Source organism: Neoarius graeffei, chromosome 23 (assembly GCF_027579695.1).
Source record: "Neoarius graeffei isolate fNeoGra1 chromosome 23, fNeoGra1.pri, whole genome shotgun sequence".
NCBI lineage: Eukaryota > Metazoa > Chordata > Actinopteri > Siluriformes > Ariidae > Neoarius > Neoarius graeffei.
Window position 1 is genome coordinate 24,539,438 of NC_083591.1, and position 22,352 is coordinate 24,561,789.

General features: G+C 41.4%; 1 protein-coding gene across 2 annotated transcripts in view; it reads right to left on the reverse strand.

Moving 5' to 3' along the window:
• pik3cb (phosphatidylinositol-4,5-bisphosphate 3-kinase, catalytic subunit beta) overlaps window positions 1–22,352 on the reverse strand; it is a 95,640-nt gene that overhangs the window by 40,568 nt on the left and 32,720 nt on the right. For both annotated transcript variants that reach the window (XM_060905953.1, XM_060905952.1), the window contains exons 2-3: window positions 10,268–10,451; window positions 1,809–2,037 (exon numbers count right to left, since the gene is read on the reverse strand). In XM_060905953.1, coding sequence (XP_060761936.1) covers window positions 1,809–2,037; window positions 10,268–10,417 — 379 coding nt within the window. In that variant the 5' untranslated portion in view covers window positions 10,418–10,451. The remainder of the gene's footprint in view (window positions 1–1,808; window positions 2,038–10,267; window positions 10,452–22,352) is intronic.

Genomic DNA, 22,352 nt, shown 5'->3' on the forward strand with positions numbered 1-22,352 from the left:
TGAGGTCCGGGGTCACCGCGATCAGAGTCGGCCGAGTCGCTGTCCGATTCCGAGGCTGCACGGTCAAACCAGTGAGCCACATTCACCAATTGCTTCACAACGGCCATAGGTTCATACATATATGGTTTCACCTCTCGATATTTAATTTGGAGAGTTCCTACTTCAAAATCGCTATTACTTTCAGACATTTTACACAACCTCTCACGACCAAAGTCCGTACACGTGTGCTCGGTTCGCAAGTAAACACAGAGCTGCTCCCAGTCTGTTTGGCTTAAAGGACGTCACGACGACTGTCCCCTGGCGGTGAAAGTGTGCATAAATGAGATGTAAACAAACCTTCGGAAATTGGGCAAAACTAGCCTAGTAAACTAGACCCAACCGCCTAGCGGCCAAAAATATTTTTTGCCTAGCGAATGGGTCTAGCCTCGCACCATATAAACAAAAACACCCTGGGCATCAAATCGTGCCCGCCAATCACAACGCAAGGTTTTTGTTTGGATTCTTTGGGCGGGCTTTTGCAGGAGTGACGACACGCAACAGGAAAGATGGCTACGGGCTAGTGAACAGCTAGTGAACAGCGCGCGTTTGACTCCGCTTTGGAATCAGTTTTAGAAGAATTAGACTTGGAGTTTTCGTTGAAACATGAGCAGGAAGAGGCTCTCCGCTCATTCCTTTTCAAGAAGGACGTTTTCGCTGTTTTGCCGACCGGCTATGGCAAAAGTCTGATCTACCAGCTGGCTCCGCTCATAGCCAAAAGGATGGGCTAGTTTGTGCAGTACGAAGAATTAATAAACAGCTTTGAAACATTACTTTTTGATTGTTTCTTATTCTCCCGTTATTTTAAATTTAAGGGAAATTATTTCACCAAACACCACCAAATAAAAACTCTCAAAAACAGTTTAAGCAAACCCTTGAAAAACACTTGGAAAAAAATGTGTATGTGGTACAGACTCCAAACTTGTGGTCATTATCTCCAAACTTCTTAATATCTAGAACCTGTTTATTAATTAATACGCATTTTGAAAAATTATTTAATTTCAAGGCCTCCCTCACTGCTTTCTGTCGCTCTGACAGTCACTGTTGCGCTGATTGGTCAGAGCGTTGGCCTATACGCACAGAGACAGTTTGAAAGACAGCGGTTTGTTCCTCCTACCCGCTTCGGAAATGTCTACGGATCGAGGCCAGACTAAATATTCACATTTAGTCTGGCTTGCCAGGCTAGGGCAAAACAGTATATTTTAACCGTTTTATTCAATTTTAGGGTGCAAATTAGACACTAGGAAGACTGAATTCGCTTTTTGGGTCATTCTTCTAGACAATAAAGTTGATATTCTACATTTCACCTCCGACCGGTGCCTATGACCTTTAAGTCCAGTTGCCTTCTTTAGCGACCACAGATTTATCTGTGGTTAATTTAATACAGAACATAATATAGAAGGTTAACAATTCTGGTATTAACAACATTTTTCTACACTAAATGAGCATTCATTGTTTATGATTAAATAAGCAAGGTGGCCTATAGATAAGTCTGTGTCCTTGCACAAATATCATCTGCACCCTCATTCAGCTTTTGAGTGTAATTAAAATGAGGCAACTTTTAATTCAATGATTGTGTGTCTGCTAAATGATGAGCATGATACTTATTCAACTAATAAGTAAATGAATTGATGCCAGACCAAGTAAATACACCAACTAATCTGCTTATATAATTTGCATTTCAAATCACTACTGAAGCCATAATTTTGATAGTTTAGTCAATATTACATTTATTTAATATTTGTGAGCATGTGCGCTTTAATGTGTTTTACCTTTTCCAATAAGCACTCCGATCTTGGAGTCAAGCAGGCGTTCAGCACGGCCACAGTTACGAGTAATGAGCCTGAGAACAGGCAAAAATGGACGAACATCACACAAACGTCTGCTCTCATCCTCCAACTCCTCATGAACCGCGGCTTGGTTCACACATTCGAATATGTGACCATCCATCTCCCCAAGCAAGAAGAAAAGAGGATACACCTGTGCCTGCTTCCATAGCATCTGCAAAGTCACATTGAATAAAATAATCAAAATGTGATCAAAACTGAAATGGCAAAGACTTTAATGTACTTAATGCTGGCATGAGTCTCAGTTCAACTGGTACAGAATACTAAAATGTTAAAAAACCACAGAAGACATACAACATCCCAATGCCATGCATTCACATTTTAAAAGACATTAAAAGTATAAGCCCGTTTTTGTGTGTGTCAGAGAAAAAGAAATCAATATGCAAATTTTGCACAGTATTTTACCAAGAGATAGGTGGTTACAGAGCATCTCGGACTTTTATACAAGTGTGTGGGATAAGCCTGTTCATAATTTTAAGTGTGTAAGGAATTTTACAGTTTTTCAATCATGAACACAAATATACTAAACAGGGCTGCAAATGCACTGATGCAATTTTACAATAAATGATGTTTCAAAGAGGGTCAAGATGATTTTGTAATTTTACAGGACGGTTGGAAGCACCCTTTCCTATTTGATTGTGTCATTTCCTGAACAAATGACACATTCATAATTTCTTTTGTAAGCAATCTCTAATGTCTCTGCACCAATCACTACACAACAAGGTGAGACCATTTCAGTTTTTACAACCCCGATTCCAAAAAAGTTGGGACAAAGTACAAATTGTAAATAAAAATGGAATGCAATAATGTGGAAGTTTCAAAATTCCATATTTTATTCAGAACATAGATGACATATCAAATGTTTAAACTGAGAAAATGTATCATTTAAAGAGAAAAATTAGGTGATTTTAAATTTCATGACAACAACACATCTCAAAAAAGTTGGGACAAGGCCATGTTTACCACTGTGAGACATCCCCTTTTCTCTTCACAACAGTCTGTAAATGTCTGGGGACTGAGGAGACAAGTTGCTCAAGTTTAGGGATAGGAATGTTAACAACATTCTTGTCTAATGTAGGATTCTAGTTGCTCAACTGTCTTAGGTCTTTTTTGTAGTATCGTCCGTTTTATGATGCGCCAAATGTTTTCTATGGGTGAAAGATCTGGACTGCAGGCTGGCCAGTTCAGTACCCGGACCCTTCTTCTACGCAGCCATGATGCTGTAATTGATGCAGTATGTGGTTTGGCATTGTCATGTTGGAAAATGCAAGGTCTTCCCTGAAAGAGACGTCGTCTGGATGGGTGCATATGTTGCTCTAGAACCTGGATATACCTTTCAGCATTGATGGTGTCTTTCCAGATGTGTAAGCTGCCCATGCCACACACACTAATGCAACCCCATACCATCAGAGATGCAGGCTTCTGAACTGAGCGCTGATAACAACTTGGGTCATCCTTCTCCTCCTTAGTCCGAATGACACGGCATCCCCGATTTCCATAAAGAACTTCAAATTTTGATTCGTCTGACCACAGAACAGTTTTCCACTTTGCCACAGTTCATTTTAAATGAGCCTTGGCCCAGAGAAGACGTCTGCGCTTCTGGATCATGTTTAGATACGGCTTCTTTGAACTATAGAGTTTTAGCTGGCAACGGTGGATGGCACGGTGAATTGTGTTCACAGATAATGTTCTCTGGAAATATTCCTGAGCCCATTTTGTGATTTCCAATACAGAAGCGTGCCTGTATGTGATGCAGTGCCGTCTAAGGGCCCGAAGATCACGGGCACCCAGTATGGTTTTCCGGCCTTGGCCCTTACGCACAGAGATTCTTCCAGATTCTCTGAATCTTTTGATGATATTATGCACTGTAGATGATGATATGTTCAAACTCTCTGCAATTTTACACTGTCGAACTCCTTTCTGATATTGCTCCACTATTTGTCGGTGCAGAATTAGGGGGATTGGTGATCCTCTTCCCATCTTTACTTCTGAGAGCCGCTGCCACTCCAAGATGCTCTTTTTATACCCAGTCATGTTAATGACCTATTGCCAATTGACCTAATGAGTTGCAACTTGGCCCTCCAGCTGTTCCTTTTTTGTACCTTTAACTTTTCCAGCCTCTTATTGCCCCTGTCCCAACTTTTTTGAGATGTGTTGCTGTCATGAAATTTCAAAATGTCTCACTTTCGACATTTGATATGTTGTCCATGTTCTATTGTGAATACAATATCAGTTTTTGAGATTTGTACATTATTGCATTCCGTTTTTATTTACAATTTGTACTTTGTCCCAACTTTTTTGCAATCGGGGTTGTACTATAAAAACATCATCCATGTGCTGTATGTGGTGGTTCAGTGCATCAACAGTGATTCTCTGTCAAATACTGACTTGGAGAAAGAGGTGATAGACTACCAGATATTTGTGTTATGCTGACACCCTTCTGTTTTAGACATTAACTTTTTCAGCAGTTTGTGCTACAGTAGCACTTCTGGGGGATTGGACCATATGGGCTAGCCTTCGACACCCATGACCCTGTTACCGGTTAACTGGTTGTATTTCCTTGGACCACTTAACCACTGCATACCATTTTAGAGATGCTCAGGCCTAGTCATCTAGCCATCACAATTTGGCCCTTGTCAAAGTTGCTCAGATCCTTATGCTTGCCCATTTCTCCTGCTCCCAAACCATCAACTTCAAAAATTGAATGTCCTCTTGCTGTCGAATATATCCCACCTCTTAACGGGTGCCACTTTTTAAGGTTGTAGTCAACCATTTATGTCCCAGATCAAGCCGCCATTTTTCCACAAATTTGCAGAATTTTTGCCAAATTCTGAATAGAGTATCCACATCAAAGATTTAGTTTTATCTGTATTATTTATTTCATCATTTTATTTCAAATTAAAACCCACATCACCATTCAAAACCGTATAGTTTATTGACAGTATATTTAGTGGGGTACCCCCATAGTACCCAGTTTCTGATGGCTGCCTCCTCGCTTACGAGTAAGGCCATCGCTCATAATTACAGAAAGATTTATTGATGATGAGAACGGATATGGCTTTTAAGCCCTGCTCGTGATTTAAACTGTCTTGTAATCCAAAGAAACACACGAGAGAGAGAGACGAGCAAGACACGAGAGAGAAACAAGATCACAGTCATCTGCATAGAGTAAATCTCTGACCAAGGTTGTAAAGACTTGGCAAAAACCAGATTCTTTACAACCTTGGTCAGAGATTTACTCTATGCAGATGACTGCGATCTCGTTGCACATACTGAAACCGATATGCAGCATATCATGGATGCCTTTTCTGATGCGTGTACTGCGCTTGGGCTGACTATTAGCCTTAAAAAGACTGTCGTGATGTATCAACCGGCATGGGGTAAGCAGTACATAGAACTAAACAACTACGTTTATGGCAAGAGGCTTGGAGTAGTTGATCAATTTGTATATCTTGGTAGCACTGTTAATCAGCACTGCAATCTCAATGATAAGATTCCTCACAGAGTGCAAAAAGCCAGTGATGCTTTTGGTAGACTGGAACAGCGCCTCTGGAGTCAACATGGTGTCCATCGCAAGACAAAAGTGAAGGTTTACCAAGCATGTGTGCTGACATCTCTCTTATCTCATCTCATCTCATTATCTCTAGCCGCTTTATCCTTCTACAGGGTCGCAGGCAAGCTGGAGCCTATCCCAGCTGACTACGGGCGAAAGGCGGGGTACACCCTGGACAAGTCGCCAGGTCATCACAGGGCCATCTCTCTTATATGCGTGCGAAACCTGGGTGACATATCGCCATGACCTCAAACACCTAGAGCGCTTCCATCAGATGTGCCTCAGAAGGATTCTTGGAATCCATTGGAAAGAGCATGTCAGTGATGTCGAGGTGCTGCAAAGGTCAGGCTGTGAGAGTATTGAAGCTCTGGTATTAAAAAACAGGCTTCGATGGAGTGGTCATGTCGCTCGCATGGAAGATGACAGGCTGCCAAAGCACCTATTCTGTGGCGAACTGGCAAATGGGAGTCAACCCCAACACAAGCCAAAGAAGAGATACAAAGACTGCCTAAAAACAGCTTTGAAAGTGGCAAACATCTGCACTGACACATGGGAGACAGAAGCAGCTGATCACAGCAATTGGAGGAGAGTAGTAGTACATGAGGGTAAAGCTGCTTTTGAAGCTGCTCGAACTGCGAACGAGGAATTGAAGAGGGATGTCCGTAAAGGATTTCCTGTTCAACTCCCGTTAAGTAAAGGCAACCAGGATGAGTTTACATGTCAGGTTTGCAGAAGGTTGTGCCTAAGCAAGGCAGGCCTGATAAGTCACATGAGAAGTCATGAAATGAGCGCTCCAGTTGATTATAATGCGGTACTCAATCAACCACTTATCCATACGTAGGAAACATGTGGTAAAGAATGCAGGTCAGCAGGTGGTTTGAAAAGACATGCTAAGATCCGTGGTAACCAGATGCCACCACCAGCAGCCAATTCAAACAAGTCTCAACAATGTGCAATATGTGCAAGACAGTTTAAATCACTAGCAGGGCTTAAAAGCCATATCCGTTCTCATAATCAATAAATCTTTCTGTAATTACGAGCGATGGCCTTACTCGAAAGCGATATATATATATATAGACACACACACACACACACACACACACACACAGTGCTCAGCATAAATGAGTACACCCCCTTTGAAAAGTAAAATTTTAAACAATATCTCAATGAACACAAACAATTTCCAAAATGTTGACAAGACAAAGTTTAATATAACATCTGTTTAACTTATAACGTGAAAGTAAAGTTAATAATATAACTTAGATTACACATTTTTTCAGTTTTACTCAAATTAGGGTGGTGCAAAAATGAGTACACCCCACAACAAAAACTACTACATCTAGTACTTTGTATGGCCTCCATGATTTTTAATGACAGCACCAAGTCTTCTAGGCATGGAATGAACAAGTTGGCGACATTTTGCAACATCAATCTTTTTCCATTCTTCAACAATGACTTCTTTTAGTGACTGGATGCTGGATGGAGAGTGATGCTCAACTTGTCTCTTCAGAATTCCCCAAAGAAAATAATTTCTTTACACCACAAAGGTGAAGGCTACAAGAAGATCAGCAAAGCTTTACTTATCAGTCAGAATACTGTAGCAAAAGTGGTACAAAAATGTAAGAAAGATGGAACTGCAACCATCTCACAGAGACATCCAGGTCGTCCACGGAAGTTAACACCTCGACAGGAGTGTCTTCTGATGAGAAGGGTTGAAGAAAATCGGCATGCAAGTTCACTGCAGTTATCTAAAGTAGAAGAAAGCCAAACTGGGGTGACTATTTCCTGTGACACAATATGGCGTACAGTGCAGAGGAATGGCATGCATGGATGCCGTCCACGAAAGAAGCCTCTCCTAAAACCCAGGCACCAAAAAGCCCACCTAGAGTTTGCCAGGGCCCATGCTGACAAAGATGAAGACTACTGGGACTCTATACTCTGGAGTGATGAGACAGAGATAAATGTTTTTGGAACTGATGGCTTCAAAACTGTATGGTGTCGGAAAGGTGAGGAATACAAAGAAAAATGCATGGTGCCTACAGTGAAACATGGTGGTGGCAGTGTCCTTATGTGGGGCTGCATGAGTGCTGCTGGTGTCGGGGAGCTACATTTCATTGATAGCATCATGAATTCACAGATGTATTGCTTTATACTGAAAGAGAAGATGCTACCATCACTCCATACCCTTGGTCGTTGTGCACTTTTCCAACATGACTAAACACACATCTAAGGCCACTGTTGGATTTCTGAAGAAGAACAGGGTGAAAGTGATTCAGTGGCCAAGTATGTCTCCTGATCTGAACCCAATCAAACACCTATGGGGAATTCTGAAGAGACAAGTTGAGCATCACTCTCCATCCAGCATCCAGTCACTAAAAGAGGTCATTGTTGAAGAATGGAAAAAGATTGATGTTGCAAAATGTCGCCAACTTGTTCATTCCATGCCTAGAAGACTTGGTGCTGTCATTAGAAATCATGGAAGCCATACAAAGTACTAGATGTAGTAGTATTTGTTGTGGGGTGTACTCATTTTTGCACCACCCTAATTTGAATAAAACTGAAAAAATGTGGAATCTAAGTTATATTATTAACCTTACTTTCACATAAGTTAAACAGATGTTATATTAAACTTTGTCTTGTCAACATTTTGGAAATTGTTTGTGTTCATTGAGATATTGTTTAAAATTTTACTTTTCAAAGGGGGTGTACTCATTTACGCTGAGCACTGTGTGTGTGTGTGTGTGTGTGTGTGTGTGTGTGTGTGTGTACATACATGTGTGTATACACACACACACACACAAAAACACAATATTTTGACTCCTCTAATAAGTGGAAAAAAAAACCTGGAAAAATAAAAGGGGACACATGTTCGTTGGTCACTTTATTAGAAGCACCATACCAATACTGGGTCAGACCCCTCTTTTTCATGGAATGGATTCAAACATTCCTTTGAGATGACTGCATCACATAATTGGAGGTTTGTAAGCTGCAGATTTTTCAGCATTCATGCTCTGAATCTCCTGTTCTCTCACATCCCAAAAGGTATTTTACTGGATTCAGATCTGGTGAAGGAGAGGCCACTGAAGTACACACAGCTCACGGACATGTCTATGGAACCAGTTTGAGACATCTTGGGTTTTACAACATGGCACATTATCATACTGGAAGTAGCCATTATGAAATGGGTAAATTGTGGCCATAAAGAGATGCACATAGTCCACAACAATACTCAGACAGACTGGCATTCAAAACACTGCTAGAGTGATCCAACGTGTGCCAAGAATACATTCCCAGTATGAATACACCACCCGCTTGAAATTTTTACACTAGGCACACTGGGTCCATGGATTCATGCTGTTGAAGCCAAATTCTCAACCTACTGTCTTCATGTGGCAGCAGAAATTGAGAGTCATCAGATCAGACGGTATTTTTTCCAATTTTCAACTGTTCAGTTTCAGCAAGCCTATGTCTCAGATACCTATTTTGGCTGCCCAAAGTGTCTTCTGTTGTTGTAGAATATCCACCTCAAGGTTCAACATGATGTTCTTTCAGAGATGCTTATCTGCTCACCATGGTTATAACGAGTGTTTGAGGTAACATTGCCTTCTTGCCTCAAACCAGTCTGGCCATTCTCATCTGACCTCCCTCAAATAGGTATTTCCACTTGCAGAAGTGGAAACTTGCTGTTTACTGGATCTTTTTTTTTATTTTACATATTATTCAATGTAAATTCTAGAGGCTGTGTTTAAAAATTCCAGGAGATCAGCAGTTTCTGAAATACTCAAACCAGACCTCCTGGGACAACAACCATACCATGGTCAAAAAGTCACTAGGATCACATCATCCCCCTCATTCTGTGACCATTAACTAAAAATCTCATGATTTTATGCACTGTGGTGCTGCCACATGTTTGGCTGTTAATTGCATGAAATAGTAAATTATTTGCACAGAAAAAGTCTTGGTCACGTTATCAACCCAGTGATATTGTAACATGTTGCCCCCTTGCTGGTAAAATTTGGTTTTACACACGCACGCACGCACGCACAGAAAAGGCTTCCCACACCCAGAAAAGAAATAGTGATCACAAAAAATAAATGTAAAGTCTCCATGTACGAAACACTGTCTCAATGTCCAGGGCCCGAAGCCTTCCTTATCAATGGGGGTGGGAGGAACCCCACACCCTCCACATTACCTCACCATTGTTTGCTGTATTATTAGAACTCAAGAAAATGCCAGTATCTGACATGAACCCTTATTTCATTAGGTCCTTGTTGAAAAAAAAGAATCCATCCACGGAATATGATCCTCCCTGAAGTCCATCGCTCATGACAGGGAAAAAGGTACTCCACTGAATCAAAGTATTGTCCTTTGAAGGAAAGTAGTGTATTCAACAGAAGACCTGACTGACTGCTTCCACGTCCAGGCCAAAACGGACCTGGTGCCTTCTCCCAATTTCAAAACTTTATCCTCATCATCACTGGGCAGCTATTTAAACCCACTCCCAGCATAATATGCAAGAATGCCAGTTTTAATATGGGGTAACAAAACATTTCAGGGTTTACAATGAACAAAAAGATAATGTATTGTGACATTTAAGCTCATTCAAATACTAATATTTGAATTAAAGTGATAAGTGCATTATTTATAGATTTATTACAATATTACAGACAATATGACACTGTAGGATAAGCCAAGGATATGACCACTGACTCACACTTATCCAGGTATAGAAGAAAAAGGTCTTTTATAAAAAATAAATGAATGGACACAGACAGATAAAAGGACTCTCCTTTGTAAGCAGGGTGAGAAAATGACTGACAGCAGCACTTACCTGTTTGATTTGATGGATGGTGCTCTCTCTGGGAACATCCATCTGAATGTAGATTCCAGTGGGCAACAGGAAATCCACAGGCACCTGATCGTTTCCATCCAGTGCTGGGTCCGCCCACACATCCAGCTGATCCGTCATGGCGGGAGGCATGGCAGAGAGCACACCACACCCAAACCATGGGACCCTAAATATAAAATAGGAAACAATATAACACGAAAACAACAATGACCACACATACAGTGGTGCTTGAAAGTTTGTGAACCCTTTAGAATTTTCTATATTTCTGCATAAATATGACCTAAAACAACATCAGATTTTCACACAAGTCCTAAAAGTAGATTAAAAAAACAGTTAAACAAATGAGACAAAAATATTATACTTGTTCTTTTATTTACTGAGGAAAATGATCCAATATTACATATCTGTGACGGGCAAAAGTATGTGAACCTTTGCTTTCAGTATCTGGTGTGACCCCCTTGTGCAACAATAACTGCAACTAAACGTTTCCGGTAACTGTTGATCAGTCCTGCACACCGGCTTGGAGGAATTTTAGCCCATTCCTCCATACAGAACAGCTTCAACTCTGGGATGTTGCTGGCTTTCCTCACATGAACTGCTCACTTCAGGTCCTTCCACAACATTTCGATTGGATTAAGGTCAGGACTTTGACTTGGCCATTCCAAAACATTAACTTTATTCTTCTTTAACCACTCTTTGGTAGAACAACTTGTGTGCTAGGGTCGTTGTCTTGCTGCATGACCCACATTCTCTTGAGATTCAGTTCATGGACAGATGTACTGATATTTTCCTTTAGAATTCGCTGGTATAATTCACAATTCATTGTTCCATCAATGATGGCAAGCCGTCCTGGCCCAGATGCAGCAAAACGGGCCCAAACCATGATACTACCACCACCATGTTTCACAGATGGGATTAGGTTCTGATGCTGGAATGCAGTGTTTTCCTTTCTCCAAACATAATGCTTCTCATTTAAACCAAAAAGTTCTATTTTGGTCTCATCCATCCATAAAACATTTTTCCAATAGCCTTCTGGCTTGTCCACGTGATCTTTAGCAAACTGCAGACGAGCAGCAATGTTCTTTTTGGAGAGCAGTGGCTTTCTCCTTGCAACCCTGCCATGCACACCATTGTTGTTCAGTGTTCTCCTGATGGTGGACTCATGAACATTAGCCAATGTGAGAGAGGCCTTCAGTTGCTTAGAAGTTACCCTGGGGGCCTTTGTGACCTCACTGACTATTACATGCCTTGCTCTTGGAGTGATCTTTGTTGGTCGACCACTCCTGGGGAGGGTAACAATGGTCTTGAATTTCCTCCATTTGTACACAATCTGTCTGACTGTGGACTGGTGGAGTCCAAACTCTTTAGAGATGGTTTTGTAACCTTTTCCAGCCTGATGAGCATCAACAACGCTTTTACTGAGGTCCTCAGAAATCTCCTTTGTTCGTGCCTGTGGCAGCGGGGGCGTGGTCAAGCGTTGGTCTGTGACCGGAGGGCGGAGTCAGGGAAGGTAAGTGGCAGAATCACTACCTGATGTCAGTTAGCGTGTGTTTGTGTGTCTTCCCCAGTGACCGCGCCCTATATAAGGAGAGAGAGAGAGCGCAGAGGAAGAGAGCTCTCTCCCCAACCAGATGACCTGTGTGTGCACGCATGTGGCTGGGAGAGAGTGTAAAAATCACTGAAAAGTGCCAGTAAAGAGGTTTTTTTGAACTCAGTTCTGGCCTGCCGTCCTTCTGTGCTCCACCCACCCATCCGAATTTCTACAGTGCCATGATACACTTCCACAAACATGTGTTGTGAAGATCAGACTTTGATAGATCCCTGTTCTTTAAATAAAACAAGGTGCCCACTCACACCTGATCGTCATCCCATTGATTGAAAACACCTGACTCTAATTTTACCTTCAAATTAACTGCTAATCCTAGAGGTTCACATACTTTTGCCACTCACAGATATGTAATATTGGATCATTTTCCTCAATAAATAAATGGCCAAGTATAATATTTTTGTCTCGTTTGTTTAACTGGGTTCTCTTTATCTACTTTTAGGACTTGTGTGAAAATCTGATGTTTTAGGTCATATTTATGCAGAAATATAGAAAATTCTAAAGGGTTCACAAACTTTTAAGCACCACTGTACATAAAAGTCACAGTTGTAAATTCACTAAACACTGGGACTAACAGCATAGTACATTCCATAAGCAATATATTGCATGACAACACCTTATAAAAACATTAAATATTCTACTGAATGTTTTTATAAGGGTTGCCATGCTCTGATCATCTTATGTTTATTGACATGCATCAAACAAAAACGACAAAAACTGACCAGCTACTTTTTTTTTAAGCAGAGCTCCTGAGCGGAGCCCCATAGGCATAGAGTGTGGATACATAAAGAAGCCCATCGAGTTGTTTTCTGATGGTTTCAGTCCTGTGTGTGCCTGCCACCATACCAGTGTAATACCAGTCATACACAGCACCTAGTGGCCAGGGTTATTAGTAATTGCCAGTCATACACACCGCCTCGTGGCCAGGGTTAGCAGAGCCCCAGCCTAGCAGAGCCCCATAGGCATAGAGTGTGGATACAAAAAGAAACCCATCGAATTGTTTTCTGATTTTTTTCGGTCCTGTGCGTGCCTGGCACCACAAGAAACCCAACAACTAGTGAAGTGTGAAGTAGAGTAGTAGTTGGGACAGTATAGTAGTGAGTAACTTGTCGCTGTTGTCGCCAGACATTGCCGTGTGTCGCGTACTCGCGTGCCTGCCATCACAGGCAACCCAATCATGGTGGGAAAATCTCCATGCATGACGCACACGCGTCATGCCTGAATTTTTATTTTTAATTATGGTGAGTCTCGATAAAAAAAATCCAACTCATTCTTCTTCATTCTACTTTTTGAATAAAAGTCGATAAAATACTTATTTTTCATACTTTATATATTTTTTCCAATATTTTTTTTTGTATTCTTGTCTCAGCAATGGTGAAATCGAATTTGTAAATAAAAATCACTGCCCTGACTCTACTCATCAGGCCAGAGCTATTCTCTTCTGTGTATGTTTTGTACAACATAAAGAAACAGTACAGTAACTATAACGATAAAGAAATAAAACAAAAGAGGCTGGCTATGATATAAGAAAATTCTATAATCCAGAAACAGATAGGAGCTCCGCTTTTAGTCAGTGCCAAAATCTATATCAAGTTTCTAAAGTCTGTAAAAGTCAGGTAACTAAAGACAGAAAATGTGATGGGCTGGCTTCTACTGGTTACCAACAAAATTAAAAGATAAAGAACATTATTTTCCAAATAATATGTTGCACCAGAGTACATGGCATGAATACCTTGCACCATAGGAGTATGCAAATGCAGACACTTTCAGCAACACATCAGTTTCACCTTCTCCATTTGAATAAACTGCACCAAACCAGTTTCAAACCTTATTATTTTACTGTGCAACATTCTTATTTAATGCAAAGCCCAACTGCATTGTGGGTGTTCCAGTTAAGTACCATAACACAGATCAACAGGTACTATATACCAGGGTACGTGCACTGTACTTTGTAATAACTAACTAACTAACACACACACACACACACACACACACACTGGGATGCTTCAGCTTCACTGTAAAATAAATAGATCAAAAAATAAATTTTGGAAAAATTTGTAAATTCACTGGAACTTACTGGCAGCAGAGTTGCCAGGCAGCCATTATAATATTTACAATTTTCATACTGAAATGTGTGCTGACGAATGTTTTTTTTTTTAATTGCCAAATATTCTTACAGACTCCATATATTTTTCCATATTCATCACATTCTTTTCCTTAAAACTACTCTTACAGAATACATATTTTAAACTGTAATTTAAAATTAAAACTTTTTAATTATAAATTTAAAATTATATTTAATTCTACTCTTATTTTAACTCTATTGCCAAATGTGCAGTTTTGGGATCTGAAAGTCTCAAAAATCAAAGACTGAAAATGCTTTGTCATTTCAATCCACATAAGAACAAAACTTCAGATTACACAATAAAAGACTTCTAAAGAATATGATACTGCTATAAGAAACTGCTGTGAACAATTAGAACATTGACAGTCTTGAGTTGCACAGTACAGAATACCACAAAATTAAAAAAAAAAAAAAAACACTACTGAGGGGGAAAAAATAGCTATAGGAGTCATCTATTAAAATCTCAAGCTAGCTGATGAACTAGCATTAATTACCTACCTAGGCAAACACTGCATAAACATGCCTAGCTTTACCTCAAGTTCAAACTTGTTGAACTTACCCTGTTTCACTAACATAGCTGAAAATAAAAAAAAACAACAGCATCAAGGGGAATCTCTCTGCCACCAATAAGTCTAGCCCTTGTTACAAATTAGTATGCCTGAAATACCCATAAACTATCTATCCATCCTACTAAAAGAAGACTGTCTGTTCACCTATGCAAATCGACATGGCTGGATGCATATACTCCATACTTTGCACATGGATTGGTGACACACCAGAGGGGCACCAAGACAATATTTTTGATTTTCCACACACCTTGTGCTAATCCAACGCACCATTCACGGCTCGAAATTCGCGGTGGTCCGGTCGCCCGAGGCGACTTAATTTGTCATTTGGCGGGTAATTCCTGTCACTAGCCAGCCCGGCTGGCTAGTTGAAAATAAAAAAATATATATGAAGCGAAGATTCAGACACACCGTCAACTAAAGCCGCCACATATTAAGCGCGTGCCGTGTCTGTGTTAATCGATGTGTTTAATCGGCAGGATGGAAAATACCGAAGAATTACGAATCACATCGTGTACGAGTCAGGCTGTCGGTTTTTTCACTACTGTGCATGCATATAACGCATCTCGCTGAATATCGCGGTAATCACATTATCAAATTCAATAGATGTGGCCACATTATCGCCCATTTAAACACGTGTTTTTGTTGTTGTTTACACCTACATCTGCCAAAGCTACGCTGCGATGTGGAATTTTCTGAAAGGTGTACAGAAACCGTCAGAGACGGGGACAAAGCGACCTCGGTCTGAAGAGGAGAAACGACAAAGGACTTATAAGCAAACGTGGGAGCAGGGTAGGCCTTGGCTGCGATACGATTTTTATGGAATAATTAATTTTTTTCAAGTTGATTCCTAGTCAATATGAAGCTCCTAATGCTTTCTCTCTCATAAATGGTTAAATACAGAAAGCATGTTGGACATATTTTGGGTGCTATAGTCATGATAGTAAGTATATTTGCTTTCAATACTTATACACCAAGTTGCCAAGTTTTCCAGCATAGTATTTGTTGATATTATATTATGGTGCTCTGTGTTGTTCTCATTTATGTATTTAACAACAGTATCAAAATACTCGGGTCTTGAAATAAATGCACATTAGTCATGAACAAATGGTAACTATTCTCTTTTATGTTATTTTTGACAGAAGTAAAATTCATACACAAACAAATTTTGGCTAGGTGATTTTCTGTTTGGCTAGTTACTTTGGAAGGTAACTAGTCCAGCTGGCTGGTGAAAAAAAAAAAAAAAATGAATTTCTAGGCCTGCTATTCATTTCCCATAGGCTACATGCTTGTGCTAACACTGCGCGCAGCCTCAGCAGGGAATCCCCTCCCCCACTCGCCTGAGAGCGTTTCGATTGCGAGGTCCCATACAATCAGCGCCCCTCGCTGGAGACTTCTGCTAGGACCAAATCTACGTCACTGAGGAGACGCATGGAGCGATTTAGCCCCTGTGAAGAGTACCATTCAGAGGAAATCAGGTTCATGGCCAGTAACTACTAGTATACTTTAAAGAGGAAGGAAAATTATTTTAGAACATTTGACCTTGCTAGGACCCTCAACCTGTTTGAATCTATGTCAAACTCTAATCAGTTCCTCAGCTGGTTACAATGATAATTCCATATAAACCTGACAAATATAAAAAGAGAAAATCACCTACAGATGCATAGATGTCAAAACTCAAAGAGAATCAGAAAATGGGCCTTAAATTTCTGAACACGACCATGTAAGTCACATCACGCTCGCTCGCTCTCTGTGTAAATTATTTTTATATTATATAAATCACACACACTTGTGGTTAGAAGTTTACATGAATGTCATCTTGGATATGAATGTTGTAGCAATATTTGGGCTTTCAGTAATTTCTTTGAACTGTTCTTTTTCTGTGGCAGAATGACTGTACAGCATACATCTTTAATTAAAAAAAAACAAAAAAAAACCACACTAGAATTTGGTGCACAAGTTTTAATTTTCTTTGGGTTTTCTGAAATCAACACAGGGTCAAAATTATACACACAGGGTCAAAGATTTACATACGCTCACTTAGATTATTAATTCAGAGGTGATGAAACTTCCAAAATGTCTTTTATCTTGCCAAGGCCAAGGTCTCTTAACTTCCTGTTAGTGATCATGATTGACTACAGGTTTTAGCTTCTGTGCCTTCATAAAAAGGGTTTGCTTACAGCACTCATTGGATTGACCAACGCACAGTAAAATGGGAAAGTCCAAGGAGTGCAGATCTGAGAAAGAGGATCGCAGATAAACACAACTCCGGAATGTCTCTTGGAGCCATTTCTAAACAACTGCAAATTCCAAGATCAGTTCAAACAATTGTATGCAAGTTATTGTGAGGTGTAGTCACTTTGCCAAACCACTTTGCTTCAAGAAAACCCAAACTGTCACCCTCAGCTGAAAGGAAATTGGTTTGGATGGTCAGGAACAACCTGGGAGCCACCATGGCACAGCCCTGCCATGAACTGGAAGCTGATGGATCACTGTCTACAGTTCAGATCACCATGCACTCATAAAAATAACTGTACCAAAAACGTTGACTTTAAGTATTTCAATTACATGAAGTTTTCCATGTAATTTAATTAGGTAAGTTCAATGTAAGGGTCCCATTTAATTCAAAGTGTTTAAACACTTTGAATTAAATGGGACCCTTACGCTGAACTTGCCTAATAAAATTACATGGAAAACTTCATGTAACTGAAATACTTAAAGTCAACATTTTTGGTACAATTATTTTTTTTGAGTGTGGACTAAGAGGCTGCTATCTAGGAAATAGCCCCCTGCTCCAAAATTGACACCTCCAAGCTTAAAGTTTGAAGCTGACCACATGGACAAAGAAACAGCCTTCTGGAGGATAGCTGTATGGTCAGATGAGACAAAGATTGAGTTGTTTGGCCACAATGACCACCATGTACAGAGGGACACTGTACCAACTGCTGGTGGTGTTGGTAGCAGCATCATGCTCTGGGGCTGTTTTGCTGCCATTGGAACTGGTTCATTGCACAAAGTGGATGGAATAATGAAGGCGGACTACCTCAAAATTCAGCATAAACCATCAGAAACTTGAGCACGACTTGGGGCTTACAACAGGACAATGAACCCAAACACGCATCAGAGCTGGTTGTGGAGGATAAAGCAGGCTAACATTAAGCATAAAACAATTCCTGACTTCAACCCTATTGAAAATATATGGACCGTGCTTACAAGTCGAGGCCATGCCAAGAAAAAACAAATTTAATTGAACTCTATCAATTCTACCATGAAGAGTCATGAAATATACAACCAGAATTCTGCCAGAAGCTTGTACATCATGCTCTATGCTGTACAATCATTCTGCCACAGAAAAAGAACAGTTCAAAGAAATTACTGAAAGCCCAAATATTTCTATGACATTCATATCCAAGATGACATTCATGTCACTGTATGTAAACTTCTGACCACAACTATAATATTATATAAAATAACTCTGCATTACAATATAGTCAATATTACAGTTAAAGTACAGTCCTTTTGTTCTAGTATAATCTATCAGTACTGTAAGACTTTTTTCCCTGAAAGCCATGCAGAATACCATACATGCAGATTTACACAGGCTTCTGCCATGTACACCCCGTGTCCATCTCTGTTCATACTGAATTCTTTTATGTGTCTTGACTTGTGCAAATGGAATTCTCAATCTTCCTAAGCCAAGTTTTCCCACAATCTTTTACTGAGAATCTGAGCAGGAACAGCTTTAATACAGCAAATCAGTTAAATGGGGCATGGTCACAAGAAGACACCCAAAGTCATAAACAAAAACAAAGAGCAAGCCGAGGGCAAGGACAGAGGATGCACATGATGGATACACTAACTGGATTATGAATGCATTTCACAGTATTACTTGAATTCGGGGGGACGGGGGGGGATATAGAACACTATTTAAATTTTCATCAACTGAACTGCCAAGACTATTGCACATGCCCATTAATCTACTGTTAGGAAGGAATTCAGACAGACATACACATGCAGACATATAGTGCCCTCCATGATTATTGGCACCCCTTGTAAAGATCAGTAAAAAGGATTAGAAGAAAAAAAAAAATCGGGTGGCACGGTGATGTAGTGGTTAGCACTGTCGCCTCACAGCAAGAAGGTCCGGGTTCGAGCCCCGTGGCCGGCGAGGGCCTTTCTGTGCGGAGTTTGCATGTTCTCCCCGTGTCCGCGTGGGTTTCCTCCGGGTGCTCCGGTTTCCCCCACAGTCCAAAGACATGCAGGTTAGGTTAACTGGTGACTCTAAATTGACCGTAGGTGTGAATGTGAGTGTGAATGGTTGTCTGTGTCTATGTGTCAGCCCTGTGATGACCTGGCGACTTGTCCAGGGTGTACCCTGCCTTTCGCCCGTAGTCAGCTGGGATAGGCTCCAGCTTGCCTGCGACCCTGTAGAAGGATAAAGCGGCTAGAGATAATGAGATGAGAAAACATTTTCCACTTTATTAGCACACCTGAAACTTATATTGAACCCAACATAAATGAAGCAAGTTTACCATTTAAAATTGTTCATTTTGGAGTGTGCAGGAACTTGAGCTGTAATCCATGACTTCCTGATTAACTGGGGAACAAATATGAGGTGACACAGTGGCCAAATTCCCTTAGTCATCTGTCAACATGGGGAAAGATAAGAGAAACAAACTAATTAAGGGAGAAATGTGTTGACCTTCATAAGTCAGAGAATGGTTATAAAAATTAGCTACTTGCTTGAAAATGTCCATTTCTACTGTTAGGGCAATAACAAAAAAGTGGACACCAACTGGAACTGTTACAAACTTGCCTGAAAGTGGGCCCAAATTTATTTTGCCTCTACATACAGTGAGGAGGTGGGTAAGAGAGGCAAAACAATCCCCAAGGACCACTGTTGGCGAATTACAAGAAAAAGTATAATCTTGGGGTTTCCAAGTCTCCAAAACCACCATCAGACACCACCTCTATGCTAACAAATTATTTGGAAGGTTTGCCATAAAAAATCCTTTTCCGCCAGTTAACTACAAAGTGCCTGAAGTTTGTGAAACACGACTAAAGCTTTGACTGGAACCATATTCTACACTGTAAAAAATGATTTGTTGTTTTAACTTAAAAAAAAAAAGTTAGTACCCAGGATGCCTTAAAATTTTGAGTTCACTGAAATTAATATAGTAAGTTAACACCAATAGTCGAACCTCGGATCCAGGAGGAACAATGCGGTTTTCGTCCTGCTCGCGGAACACTGGACCAGCTCTATACCCTTCATAGGGTGCTCGAGGGTTCATGGGAGTTTGCCCAACCAGTCCACATGTGCTTTGTGGATCTGGAGAAGGCATTCGACCGTGTCCCCCGTGGTATTCTGTGGGGGGTGCTTCGGGAGTATGGGGTTCGGGGCTCTTTGCTAAGGGCTGTCCGGTCCCTGTACGAACGGAGCAGGAGTCTGGTTCGCATTGCCGGCAGTAAGTCAGACCTGTTCCCAGTGCATGTTGGACTCCGTCAGGGCTGCCCTTTGTCACCGGTTCTGTTCATAATTTTTATGGACAGAATTTCTAGGCGCAGCCAGGGGCCGGAAGGAATCCTGTTTGGGAACCACAGGATTTCATCTCTGCTTTTTGCGGATGATGTTGTCCTGTTGGCTTCTTCAAACCAGGACCTTCAGCATGCACTGGGGCGGTTTGCAGTCGAGTGTGAAGCGGCTGGGATGAGAATCAGCACCTCCAAGTCCGAGGCCATGGTTCTCGACCGGAAAAGGGTGGCTTGCCCTCTCCAGGTTGGTGGAGAAGTCCTGCCTCAAGTGGAGGAGTTTAAGTATCTCGGGATCTTGTTCACGAGTGAGGGAAGGATGGAGCGTGAGATCAACAGGCGGATCGGTGCAGCCTCCGCAGTGATGCGGTCGCTTTACCGGTCCGTCGTGGTGAAGAAGGAGCTGAGCCAAAAGGCGAAGCTCTCAATTTACCGGTCGATCTACGTTCCGACTCTCACCTATGGTCATGAGCTTTGGGTAATGACAGAAAGAACAAGATCGCGGATACAAGCGGCTGAAATGAGTTTCCTTCGCAGGGTGGCTGGGCGCTCCCTTAGAGATAGGGTGAGAAGCACAGTCACTCGGGAGGAGCTCGGAGTAGAGCCGCTGCTCCTCCACATCGAGAGGAACCAGCTGAGGTGGCTCGGGCATCTTTTTCGGATGCCTCCTGGACGCCTCCCTGGGGAGGTGTTCCAGGCATGTCCCCCCGGGAGGAGGCCCCGGGGAAGACCCAGGACACGCTGGAGGGACTATGTCTCTCGGCTGGCCTGGGAACGCCTCGGTGTTCTTCCCGAGGAGCTGGCCGAGGTGTCTGGGGAAAGGGAAGTTTGGGCTTCCATGCTTAGACTGCTGCCTCCGCGACCCGGTCCTGGATAAGCGGAAGAAGACGAGACGAGACGAGAAGTTAACACAACGAGGTGAACAATTTAACTTACTATATGAATTTCAATGAACTCAAAATTTTAAGGCAGCCCGGGTACTAACTTTAAGTTCTCATCTCATCTCATTATCTCTAGCCGCTTTATCCTGTTCTACAGGGTCGCAGGCAAGCTGGAGCCTATCCCAGCTGACTACGGGCGAAAGGCAGGGTACACCCTGGACAAGTCGCCAGGTCATCACAGGGCTGACACATAGACACAGACAACCATTCACACTCACATTCACACCTACGGTCAATTTAGAGTCACCAGTTAACCTAACCTGCATGTCTTTGGACTGTGGGGGAAACCGGAGCACTCGGAGGAAACCCACGTGGACACGGGGAGAACATGCAAACTCCGCACAGAAAGGCCCTTGCCGGCCATGGGGCTCGAACCTGGACCTTCTTGCTGTGAGGCGACAGTGCTAACCACTACACCACCGTGCCGCCCTAACTTTAAGTTAAAACAACAAATCATTTTTTTACAGTGTATGGTATGATGTAACAAAAATGGAGCCTATCCCAATTGTAAAATATGGTGGAAGTCCTGTGACGTTTTGGACATATTTTTTCTCCAAAGACCCCGGAAACCTTGTTAGGGTACATGGCATCATGGACTCCATGAAATACCAGGACATTTTGAATCAAAATCTGGCTGCGTTTGCCTGCTCTGTATCTCCAACGTTATAAAATGTTATAGGAGAAAACTCGGTGTTGTTTTACTTGCAAAGGAAGGTTGTACGTACAAACTATTTAAATGCAAGGGTGGCAATAATATTCACTCCCCCATTTTTTTTCAGTGTAAGATGAAGCAACTTCACCAAAAGGTGGAAAATTGTAGTGAAAAAAATGTAACTGAAACATGTTTCACGTTTAAATTGTACATTTTTGAGTTGACTGGAGTGTGCAGGAACTTTCAAGCTGTAATGCATGACTTCCTGATTAACTGGGGTACAAATATGAAGTAGAGGGCACTGTATAATAAAGTGTGGGTGGCACTAAACACATGGTTGTATGAAGATATGAAGTTTACCTTCTAGTGGTGAATACATTCATGAGTGAGCGAAGCGAATGAAAAGATCTTTTCTACATGAGAACATAAACTTCATACCTTTGCACCACCGTTTCATTATATAGACGCGTACACACACACACACACACACACACACACACACAAAAGGCAAGTTCACTAAAAAAAAAATTTTTTTTAATTGCTTCCCTATTTTGTCAACGCGTGTCTAGTCAGTGGGAAAAAACACTGGGAGGGACATCGTTGGAGTGAAATATCGGAAATTGTTATTTCATACGGGCTACTTTTTCC